Raw genomic sequence first — 12778 nt, forward strand, 5'->3', positions numbered from 1 at the left:
CTGGAAGCAGGGGATTAAGTCTTAGAGCCAGCTGTCTAGAAAGAATGTGTTCATGCATGTACTGCATTTCACACTGCATGACTGCTTAAGAACCTTAATAATCCTTGTAGGCAACTATCTTATGGTGTGTGGGGTTTTTTCTGTGTGCTTTTTGTATTTGACCATGAAGTTCGTGAGTCAGATCTAACACATATGTTAGTGTAGAGTCTTGTGAGCTCAGCTGTCTAGGAATGTGTTGTCATTCAGCAGCTTTTCATTATTGTCTCTAAACACGTACACCCACATCCATACACACCAGAATGTTGTCTTGAGAGCAGGCACTCTTGATGCCTTAAGTTTGTGGCATATAGTAGTTACACAGTATTGGAGTGAATGAATGTTCTACTGACTGGCTTATGGACCTTTTGAGTTCTTTTCAGTATTTGTCAATACATAGGTGAATAGGAGTGTGTCACAGAACCCAGAAGCAGTCAGATCTCCAAAGATGGGCAGTACCTAACAGGCCTAACTTTCCTAATGGTGTGGGCTTTTATTTTCTTAATGGGTATCCTGTATATTCTCTAGCACTTTTCTTGGGACGCTGCTTTGTACTCTTGAAAATATTCTTGAGAATATTAATGTAATAGAGCAGTGATTTGATGTCTTTGTTCTTTGTAAGATAGAAGTGGCCATTTATAGTGTCATCTGGTCTCCATCTGTTTTGGAGAAGAGAGTAGACTTCAGTACCAAAAACCCCCACAAATACAAAGCAAGTAATAAAAAGGAGAATATATATCATACTACTAACAATGACTGTCTGTTACAGGCTTTTCAGGTGACTTTCCCTTTCTACTTTATGTAATCCTGTAATGTTTGAATTTTGCATAATGAGCACTGTAACCGTTTTTTAAAAGCTAGAATTTTAACTCTCTGTGATAGACTTAAATGCAGGAGTAGATGGAAAGACTTTCATATTCTGACCTCCGCTCCCCACACACCCCCAACCTCAAAGGATATGGAAACTAGCAGAAGGATTTGCTTAGGTGCTTTTAAAAAGCAATGCCTTTTTTAAAGTGATGATTTCAGTGGTCACTTTGGTGGCACATACCCTAAAATTGGAACGGTACAGAGATTAGCATGGCCCCTGCACAAGGATGACACACAAACTCGTGAAACGTTACATATTTACCAAAAAAAAAAAAAAAAAAAGATTTCAATGGTCACTAAATGTCCCAAGCATAGACAACCAGATCTCCCGCAACATCTCTATCTTAGTCCATTTGTGCTGCTGTAACAAAATACATGAGTCTGGGTAATTTGTAAAGAACAGAAATTTATTTCTCACAGTTCTGAAGGCTAAGTCCAAGATCAAGGGGCTGGCATTCAGAGTCTGAGGAGGGCTGCATCTCACATGACGAAAGGCGAAAGGTCAAAATAGGGACAAGTGCCATGTCTTCACAATGACAGAAGAGAGCAATCCACTCCTGTAAGCCCTCGTTATAGTGACAGGAGGGCAGAGTCCTCATGACCTAAACACCTCCCATTAGTTTCCACTTGCCAACACTTGCACTGGGAATTAAATTTCCAACCCATGAATTTTCAGGTATTATTCAGACCATAGTATCTCCTAGAGGTGATAGTGACCCCGGTGACAACTCCTGGCCTTTGTGGAGAATGGCGAGAGTCTACCCTTGATGTCTGTAAAGATAGATTTAGAAAACAGAATTGACTGAAATCATGAACTGAATATACATGGAAGAGTTGAGTAGAGTTTGCTATGACAACCAAGTTTAGTGATGGGGTGAACAATGGATCCATTCACTTTGAAGGGGAACATTGAAAAAGAAGAAGGACTTAAATGAGATTTGGAGGACAGCAGTTGGACAGGTAGGCCATTGGTCTGGTCGGAAATGGATTTCAGATTGTTGAAACCATAGATGAGATCACCCAGACAGAATATAGGGTAAGGTGACAGCCAAGAGTGGAACCTTAAAGGACATCAACATTGGAGTAGAGATGAGTCATTGAATTAAATGCAGAAAGGAAAATAAATGGAAGGATGGATGGATGGATGCATGCAGGAAAGGAAAGGAAGGGGCATCGGGAGAGAGAAGAAAACAGTTTGCGGAGAGCAGTGCATGAATGCGAAAGGGGGAAGCCAAATGTCCATGCGGATTCAGCTTGCAGTGTCATAAGTGTTCATTTTATATGAAAGTAATATGTTAACAGTCCCCCACACCACCACTTTGGGATTCAAGCATATACCAATAATTACCATCAGAAGGAAGCCTATCCCCATAGTAGGTATGGATTGCCACAGCCCACTTTAGAATCCTGTCAGTGTCTGGCTTTGTCCCAGTCACATTAATAACTTTGGCTTAGCCCACAGAATCCTGCTGAGGTTTATTATAAACCATTTTTTGGCCAGGCACGGTGGCTCGCGCCTGTAATCCCAGCACTTTGGGAGGCCGAGGTGGATGGATCACGACGTCAGGAGTTCTAGACCAGCCTGGCCAACATGGTGAAAACCCGTCTCTACTAAAAATACAAAAATTAGCCAAGCGTGGTGGCACGAGCCTCTTGTCCCAGCTACTGGGGAGACTGAGGCAGAATTGCTTGAACCCAGTAGGTGGAGGTTATAGTGAGCCGAGATTGTGCCACTGCACTCCATCCTGGGCAACAGAGCAAGACTCCATCTCAAAAAAAAATGTAATGGACAAGAGGATTGTATTTGAAAGCCAAATGAATTTTTTAATTAAAATCTGTTTCTGTTCATTTTCTTCGTGAACTTCAGTTATGTCCAAAACATAGTTAAGGCTGTTTTAAAGCAATATTAAGAAAAACATAGAACATACAGAAAAGTTAACTAACAATGAAAACCCACACACCCACCAACCATCTAAATTTTAAAGTTGCAATTTTACCATATTTGCAAATTTGATACTCTGGCTTAGAAGTCGTTTGGGGAGCAGAGAGGACATCAGTGTGCCTGGACCTCTAGGATCAAGGCTGGCGGCTGTGCTGTGAGGTGCAGACAGCTAGAGCCTAGAGGACCATGGTGAGGAATGTGGATTTTATTTATTTTTAAATTTTTTTCCCACAGGTTATTGGGATACAGGTAGTATTTGGTTACATAAGTTCTTTAGTGGTTTGTGAGGTTTTGGTGCACCCATCATCGAAGCAGTGTAGACTGTACCATATTTGTAGTCGTTGTCATCTTCTTCCTCTTCCTCTTCCTTTTCCCTTTCCTCTTCTTCCCCTTTCCCTCCTCCTTCCCCTTTTCCTCTTCCTTCCTCTTCCCCCCCCTCCTTCCCCTCCTCCTCCTCCTCCTCCTCCTCCTCCTCCTCCTCTTCTTCTCACTCTGTTGCTCAGGCTGGAGTGCAGTGGCATGATCTCAGCTCACTGCAACCTACACCTCCCAGGTTCAAGCAGTCCTGCCTCAGTCCCCCTAGTAGCTGGGATTACAGGCATGTGCCACCATGCCCGGCTAATTTTTGTATTTTTAGTAGAGATGGGGTTTTGCCATGTTGGCCAGGCTGGTCTCAAACTCCTGACCTCAGGTGATCCACCTGCGTTGGCCTCCCAAAATGGTGGGATTACGGGCATGAACCGCCGCACCCGGCCTATTTGTAGTCTTCTATCCCTCGCCCCCTTCCCTGCAAGTCCCTAAAGTTCATTGTATCATTCTTAAATTATCATTGTTAATGCCTTTGTGTTGTCAAAGCTTAGCTCCCACATATCAGTGAGAACATGTTTGGTTTTCCATTCTTGAGTTACTTCACTTAGAATAATAGTCTCCAGTCTCATCCAGATTGCTGCAAATGCTGTTAATTCATTCCTTTTTATGGCTTAGTAGTCCATCATATATATACACACATACACATGCACACCCCACAGTTTCTTCATCCACTCGTTGATTGATGGCATTTGGATTGGTTCCATGATTTTCCTCTGGGTAGATGCCCAGTAGTGGGATTGCTGGATTAAGTGGTAGTTCTACTTTTAGTTCTTTAAGGAATTAAAGAATTAAGGAATCTCCACATTCTTTTCCATAGTGGCTGTACTAGTTAACATTCCCACCAGGAGTGTAGAGGTGTTCTCTGATTACCACATCCATGCCAACATGTATTTGTTTATTGATTTTTTGATTATAGCCATTCTTGCAGGAGTGAGGTGGTATCGTATTGTGGTTTTGGTTTGCATTTCTCTTACCATTAGTGATGCTGAGCATTTTTTCATATGTTCATTGGCCATTTGTATATCTTCTTTTGAGAATTGTCTATTTATGTCCTTAGCCCACTTTTTGATGGGATTGTTTATTTTTTTCTTACTGATTTGTTTGAGTTTGTTGTAGATTCTGGGTATTAGTCCTTTGTCAGATGTATATTGTGAAGATTTTCTCCCACTCTGTGGGTTGTCTATTTACTCTGCTAACTGTTCTTTTGCCATGCAAAAGCACTTTAAGCCCCAGCTATTTATCTTTGCTTTTATTACATTCGCTTTTGGGGTTTGGTCATGGAATTTGGATTTTATTCTAAGGGCAGTGAAAAATTATTGAAGATCTTAACCAGTGGATTCGTGTTATTCCCTTAAATTCCTCCAAATATGTATAAAAGGAAATATTGCTGATGCTAAAGGGGAGATGAGAAAGGTAGGTGGATTGTTATGGTGAAATGTATCTTTAAACTGCTGGAACCCTTCTCGAACCATTGCTACTTCCAACTTGGGCATCTCCATACTCTAGGGATTGTCAGTTTCAAAACTCAGACATGTGCCCATGTGCTTCACATCCTTCAAGGTCACAGAACACTCCAAATGGCTTGATGGTGGACCAGGCCCTTTGGAAGGCAGCATCCCCCACCAGGATAAAGCAGTACCAACTGGAGTCCACTCTTAAAGATGCCTTTGCTATCACTTGAGCATTGTCTGAAGGTCACACACAATCCTGTGAAGGAATTAACTCCTGTGTTGCTTAACAACTGGGGTGGATTCTGAGAAATGCATCAGGCAGTTTTGTCGTTGTGCAAATGTCATAGAGTGTACAGTACTTACACAAACCTAGATAGTATAGTCAACTACCTAGTAATCTATGTGATGTAGTCTGTTGCTCCTAGGCTGTAAACCTGTACAGCATGTTACTGTGTTGAATACAGTATGTATTTGTAGCACAAAGCACTAAGTGATAGGAACTTTTAAGCTCCATTGTAATCTTATGGGACCACTGTCATGTAATGCAGTCAATCATTGACTGAAACCTCGTCAGGCAGCTACATGACTGTGTAAGATATTTAAGCTTGATACTTAGCAAACCTGAACATAAGAAACAAATTCTGTAATGCAGAAGTTTTGGGGAGTGTTATTTCCTTGTTTTTGCCTACCAAAATCTTGGGTAATTATATTAAGAGTTGATGAGCCTAAGGACATACATGATTTTTGAGAATTATTACACTCATACTTTAAAGAGGATAGGTTTTAACTGTATTATTTATTTATTTATTTATTTATTTATTATTTATTTATTTTTGAGATGGAGTTTCGCTCTGTCACCCAGGCTGGAGTGCAGTGGCGTGATCTCAACTCACTGCAACCTCCCCCTCCCGGTTTAAGCGATTCTCTGTCTCAGCCTCGTAAGTAGCTGGGATTACAGGCGCACGCCACCACGCCCAGCTGATTTTTGTATTTTTAGTAGAGACGGGGTTTCACTATGTTGGTCAGGGTGGTGTTGAACTCCTGACCTCACGATCTGCTGGCCTCATTCTCCCAAAGTGCTAGGATTACAGGCGTGAACCACCACCCCCGGCCTTTAACTGTATTTTTAAAACTAAATCATGAAAAATTATTTATTTACCAATGTGTTTGGATCCTACTGAGGAATGTCACTTCTTGTTTTGGGTAGTTGTTACTGTGTTTCTTTTCCTTCTTATTTAAATTTAAGTCAGGGTCTTACTCTGTCACTCAGGCTGGAGAGCAGTGGTGCAGTCACCACCTCTTAGGCTCAAGTAATGCTCCAACCTCAGCCTTCCAGTTAGCTGGGTAGGCTCACACGTATGCACCACCATGCCCAGCTAATTTTTAAATTTTTTGTAGAGACAGGGTCTCGCTATGTTGCCTAGGCTGGTCTCGAACTCCTGACCTCAAGCAGTCCCCCCACTTCAGACTCCCAAAGTGTTGAGATTACAGATGCGAGCCACCTCACCTGGCCTGTATTTCTATAGAATACAGTCTTACTTGTTCATATGTTCTGTAAAATCTTAGCTGCCTGGTATATTAATTAACAGAAATAATTGTGTCGTGCCTCCCCTTGCCCACACAGAAGTATTTTATATATGTGTTCTTTTTGGTGGCTGTACTCTTTCTGCTATAGCCAACTTTTGGTGTGTGGTAGGACTTGTAAACCTCTGTTAACCCTGGAAAGTCACATCTTTCACCATTGAGCCAGAGCTGAAAATATCTCTGTTGCATAGCACCGTAACACTTCCTGCAAAATACCATTTAAACATTCCCACCCTCCACATCACTGCTGTTATTTGCAGAGTTAGAGATAGGAAAGATAATATTTTCAGAGGACATATTGTGAGTGTGATACACTGTTTATGGAGAAGCAACCTGCATGCCCCCACCTCCATGCCCACTCCCCTGCCCAAAGGAAAAAGTAATGATCCAGGAAAAGGAAAAGAATGTCCCAGGCTTTCTGTCCCATCTAGCTTGTAGAGCAATCATATGATAGTTGAGGGTGGCTCCCCTAACATCAGTTCAAACTTTTAGGCATAGAAAAGTTATTTAGAAGTGGACTTAAACATCCTTGGATTTTACGGCTGGGCATGGTGGCTCACACCTGTAATCCCAGCACTTTGGGAGGCCAAGGTGGGTGGATCCCTTGAGGCCAGGAGTTGAGACCAGCGTAGCCAACATGGTGAAAGCCCATCTCTACTAAAAATACAAAAATTAGCTGGGTTGGTGGCTCACACCTATAGTCCCAGCTACTTGGGAGGCTAACACTGAAGCCCAAAAATCGCTTGAACCTGGGAGATGGAGGTTACAGTGAGCCAAGATTGTGCTACTGTACTCCAACCTGGGTGACACAGCGAGACTCTCAAAAAAAAAAAATTCTTGGATATTTAAGAACCTATGACAAAGGACATGCATTAAACTGTTTCTCTTTGGTTAATGAAAATGTGTTTTTAATTTGATCAAAAAAGGATTTACAAGGTGACAGAAGGTGAGATAGGCAATATTTGGGGTTAGAGATGGGTTAGAACAGTTCACCTCAGAACATGTTGAGAAATAACATACTTGTTTATGATTTAGTTGTAGGCTTGACAGCATTCATTTGCATGTTTTAAACATTCTTTATAAACAAATATGTAAGTCACTCTATTTCTTTTTTTTTTTTGAAATGGAGTCTCGCTGTGTCACCCAGGCTGGAGTGCAGTGGCGTGATCTCGGCTCACTGCAAGCTCCGCCTCCCGGGTTCACGCCATTCTCCCGCCTCAGCCTCTGAGTAGCTGGGACTACAGGCGCCCACCACCACGCCCGGCTAGTTTTTTTGTATTTTTAGTAGAGATGGGGTTTCACCATGTTAGCCAGGATGGTCTCGATCTCCTGACCTCGTGATCCACCCGCCTCGGCCTCCCAAAGTGCTGGGATTACAGGCTTGAGCCACCGCGCCCAGCCGAAGTCACTCTATTTCAGACTTAAGGGAAAAGCACTCAAGTATGTTCATCAAATGAAATATTAGGCAAAGCTCAAAAGAAGTGTTATACTATGCAATGGATGTGTTTTTGTGTTTATATAGAAGGAAAACCGTAGGGTTGGGGTGTCTGAGAGCCACCTTTTCTTACTTGGGTGTGTGTGGAGAGCACCTTGGGCAGTTAAATATAGGTTTTTCTGGCCGGGCACGGTGGCTCAAGCCTGTAATCCCAGCACTTTGGGAGGCCGAGACGGGCGGATCACGAGGTCAGGAGATCGAGACCATCCTGGCTAACCCGGTGAAACTCCGTCTCTACTAAAAAATAAAAAAAAAAAAACTAGCCGGGCAAGGTGGCGGGCGCCTGTAGTCCCAGCTACTTGGGAGGCTGAGGCAGGAGAATGGCGGAAACCCGGGAGGCGGAGCTTGCAGTGAGCTGAGATCCGGCCACTGCACTCCAGCCTGGGCGACAGAGCGAGACTCCGTCTCAAAAAAAAAAAAAATACAGGTTTTTCTAAAAAGTGTCATCTTTTGGTGTCTGATACGAGACTGTTTAGTGCCTATGAGTTTAACTTCTAGGTTTTTTTTTTACTGAAAAATGGTAGCTTCCAACATGTTCCCCAGTCACTTCCATTGTTCGTCTTGTTAACTTTGTTTCTTCATAGTGCCTTCTTGGAATAGTTTCATGTCCTCCTTTTGGATGATGTAATACTGTGGTTTATGTGGTTGAAATGTTGTTTTCTACTACACCCCCAAAATTAAGAACTTCTAGAAGTTCATCATCCCCGGGGTTTTATCCAGCGAGTTCTTTCATAGGAGATGGTCAAATCCAGGCAAATACATGTTGACAACTGTCACATAGGGGATTAGATTTAATGGGAGAGTTTTTCCCCCATCCAGGCTTCTCTCTAGCTCTGAGACCCTGAATAAGAGGATGGGTATGCCGAGGAAGTGTGTGCCATATTCGGGGCAACCCACTGGGTGCTTAGGAGGAGCAGCATGAACACCGGGAGAGCATCTGGAGAGACCTAGACAGTAGGCTGTTGCTAGTGCTGTTTGGCTGAACACACTACCTAAGTTTTTGCCTCAGTTGCCTCAGCTGTAAAATAGATTATCATTTTGATGTACAGTGTGGTGATTAAGGATAATTTGGATCAAGACAGATCTGAGCTTGTTCAACCACTTAGTACCTTGAGCCTGACTCTCAACCTTGCTAAACTTCACCAGTAAACAGGAGCAGGAGATTGTTAGAAAGGGTTTCATGAAATGATGAATTCTAGTGCTCAGCATCAGGCCTGGCAGTAACAGTTGCCCTGTGAGTGGGAGCTGCTGCTCTCTATCTCAGTAGCATCAGGCAGCATGTTCATCCCCATTTGGGTGGTTAGGAGAGCAGTTGATTTGAAGGAAAGAAAAACAAAGTGTTTTGAAAAATATAGTGTTCTGTAATTCTAAGACATCTGTGTATTATCATTTCTTGCATATATTTGTGGATTTCCCTGTTCCTACTGATTTTGAAAGTTACGTAAAATGACTTTCCTAAACATGGGGTTTTTTTCCAGATTAGGATTTAGAAAGTCTGTCTTCCATTGATCGCAGTGTTTGCTCACATGAACCTTGTGCTGTGTTCTAGGTAGCACAGGTGGAGTGCAGCGGAGGCCGCTGCCGCTGCCGTCATGCCGTTCCCGTTCGGGAAGTCTCACAAATCTCCAGCAGACATTGTGAAGAATCTGAAGGAGAGCATGGCTGTTCTGGAAAAGCAAGACATTTCTGATAAAAAAGCAGAAAAGGTATGGATTTGGCTTTATTTATGTTTGAAATCTCTTAATTAGCAAATGCAAGACACCTTACGTGAGAAATCAGTAAGTCCCAATTTGGGTTTATTTTGGATTTTAAAAATAACATTGAAAAGCAGCATATCCTGCTGTTGCAACATACTAAAATTCTGAAATTTCATCTAACAAATCGATTTCTAACTGTTCTCTCAGGTTTTCAAGTTTATTTAAATTGTGTTTATTTCATTCTTGAAGTGTTTGATTCTTATTTGTTTATTACTAATTATTTTTGTAGAGACAGGGTTGTGCTATGTTGCCCAGGCTAGTCTCAAACGCCTAGCCTCAAGCGATCTTTCACCCCTGCCTCCCAAAGTACTAGAATTACAGTTATCAGTTATCTGCTTGGTTTGTTTGTTTGTAAAAGTTTTAGAGCAAGAACAGAAGGAAGTAAAGTACACTTGAAAGAAGGCCAAGCAGACAACTTAAGAGATATAAGTGCCAGTTACCTGATTCTTGAAATCAGTGGTTCCCCCACAATCTTCCTGGGAGGACACCACTCCTGGTTTTCTTCCTATGTTTACTGTATCCGTGCCAGTGCCTCCACCTACGCAGTCACCACAGTCCAAAACCCAGCTTTCATCCCACTTGTGTCTTGCCCTCTCTTCCCTAAAACATAATTGTTCACTAAATCCTGTTCAACTCCCTAAATTGTTTATGAATCAATTCTGACTTCCATTCCTTCTAGAAGAAGATGTTCATACTCTTTGTGATTTTAGCAGTAGCCTTCTTACTGCACTTTCTAAAAATCATCTCTGCTTTACATCTTCAGTGTAAATTCTTCTTGTAACACGCAGGACCTTCGTGATCTGGTCTTTGTTTCTCTGAGTAAATTGTAGAGGTTTAGTGTCACTTAGCCAAAATGCTTGGGATCAGAAGTGTTGCAGAGTTTGGATTTTTTTTTTTTTTTTTTAAGGAATATTTGCATGTACATAATGAGATCTTGGGGATGGGACCCATGTCTAAGTATGAAATTCATTTATGTTTTATATACACCTTATATACATAGACTGAAGGTAATTTTGTACAGTATTTAAAATTTGCATTAAATGAAGTTTGTGTAAATTGAAGTATCAAAAGGCACAGATGTTGCTCTCTCAGCCACCAGTGTCACAGTCTGTGGTTCTGTGGCATCATCATCATTCCTGGCTGAATTTATATGTTACCGATAAGCAGCCATTTTCTTACACTTATTCACATGTAAGTACTTAACAGTAAACAATATGACATACCATTAATAATACCAGGCTGGAGTGCGATGGTACTGGAACTAAGGTGGTACCTTAGTTCAGGGTAACTAAGCAGCATAGTTGTTGTATCACTTGTGTCTGTTCTAACCTCTTCGAATGTCATAATCATTATTTGATTTGGGATTTCTGTTATAAGGATTATGCTGCAGTATAGAATGGATGCTTTCAGGTGAGTTTGAGGAGTATACAACTAATTGTTCCTGCTTCTAAATGGTCCTAGCTTCGGTACCTATGAGTTATCATTTCTGTTCTGTCTGTATTTTCCTTTATTGCTTATTATTACCTTTTGGTATGTGCTGCTGGCTGATCTTAAGCTTACCCAGCTTCCTTTCATTTTCTCATTCTGTTCAATGTTTCTAATGCCCTTTGGACTAGGAAACTAGATTAATCGAAACAATTTATAATAAGAGAATATAGATTCTAAGAGAATTTCCTTGGGTAAGGTAAATGATACTGTTTTTTGTTTTTTCTTTTTTGTTGTTGTTGCTGTTTTCTGAGATGGAGTGTTGCTCTGTCGGCCAGGCTGGAGTGTAATGGCACGATCTCAACTCATTGCAACCTCTACCTCCGGGTTCAAGCAATTCTCCTGTCTCAGCCTCCAGAGTAGCTGGGGACTACAGGTGCCTGCCACCATGTCCAGCTAATTTTTTTAGTTTTACTAGAGACAGGGTTTCACGATATTGGTCAGGCTGGTCTCGAACTCCTCATCTCAGGTGTTCCTCAGCCTCCCAAAGTGCTGGGTTTACAGGCGTGAACCACCGTGCCCTGCTGGTAAGTGGTATTGTAAGCACAGGATTCAAGTACATTTCTCATTTTATTGGTCAATGGGATGTAAAAATATGAAAAGTTTAGTTCCAGAAACTAGAAACAAAGTGACCTTAAGAAGTTAGAGGGGACTTTTGACTGAACCACATTAACATCTACTCACTCAGAGGGTAATAGCACATAACTTGGCCTCCCTCTCATGGCTGGACATCTTCAACTTCAGGAAGCACTCAGCAGTCCTGATAGCCTACGGGCTTTGCACAAGGTGGAGGCAGCTACAGCCAGCAGAGAGCAGAGGTGTTACCCATGACTAGGCTCTAGAGGCAGTCAGGAGAGAGCAGACCTCACAGAGTAGACATGATACATGTCTGCTGGAACTGCCCTCAGTGCCTATTCCTTAATCCTTATCCTAAAACTGCAAATTGATGAAAGGGAAATGTGTATGTCCTATAAATTTAAAATAATTCATCTTTTGTCTGTGGCTAAATATGTTATCTACTCATTACATTCGTTCTATTCATCAGAATCATACTGAACACCTACTAAATGCTGGGTCAGATTTTAGTCAGTGGGGATATAATACTCAATAAGATGGACAAGGTCTCTGCTCTTTTGTAGCTTCCGTTCTAATTAAGGAAAGCTGGACAGTAAATAAGTAAACATAACTGAATAAGAATTTCAGTTGGCAGCAAGTGCCACAAAAGCAATCGAATGTATTGATGTGATGATAGAGACATTTCTTAAACTTTTCGGTCTCAGGACCCCCTTTACACTCTTAAATTATTGAAGACCGAAAAGTGATTCGTGTAAGTATAGGTGTGTTATCTATTGATGCTATGCTATTATAAATTAAAACTGAAAAACTTAAAAATATTTATTAATACATTTAAAAGTAATAAGCTCATTATAAGTTATAATAGTGTATTTTTATGAAAAATAACCATACTGTCCAAAACAAAAAATTTAGTGAGAAGTGTTAAGTTTTGAAAATCTCAGTGTCTGGCTTAATAGAAAACAGCTGGATTATCTTACCTACGTTTGTAGTCAAACTGCTCAAACATTATTTTGCTTTAAGCATATGAAGAAAATGTATACCTAAAGTTGGGCCTGGTGGCTCACACCTGTAATTTTAACACCCTGGGAGGCCGAGGTGGGTGGATCACTTGAGGCCAGGAGTTGAAGACCAGCCTGGCCAACATAGCAAAACCTTGTCTCTACTAGCAATACAAAAATTAGCCAGGCACGGTGACACACGCCTGTAGTCCCAG

The 12778-nt window shown here is 41.5% G+C and overlaps 1 protein-coding gene and 1 pseudogene across 2 annotated transcripts in view; both read left to right on the plus strand.

The window, feature by feature from the left end:
* CAB39 (calcium binding protein 39) overlaps positions 1-12778 on the plus strand; it is a 109705-nt gene that overhangs the window by 37895 nt on the left and 59032 nt on the right. For both annotated transcript variants that reach the window (XM_023193899.2, XM_023193900.3), the window contains exon 2: positions 9297-9453. In XM_023193899.2, coding sequence (XP_023049667.1) covers positions 9340-9453 — 114 coding nt within the window. In that variant the 5' untranslated portion in view covers positions 9297-9339. The remainder of the gene's footprint in view (positions 1-9296; positions 9454-12778) is intronic.
* On the plus strand, positions 1068-1168 carry LOC111527576 (annotated as a pseudogene).

This window comes from Piliocolobus tephrosceles, chromosome 11 (genome assembly GCF_002776525.5).
Source record: "Piliocolobus tephrosceles isolate RC106 chromosome 11, ASM277652v3, whole genome shotgun sequence".
Classification (NCBI taxonomy): domain Eukaryota; kingdom Metazoa; phylum Chordata; class Mammalia; order Primates; family Cercopithecidae; genus Piliocolobus; species Piliocolobus tephrosceles.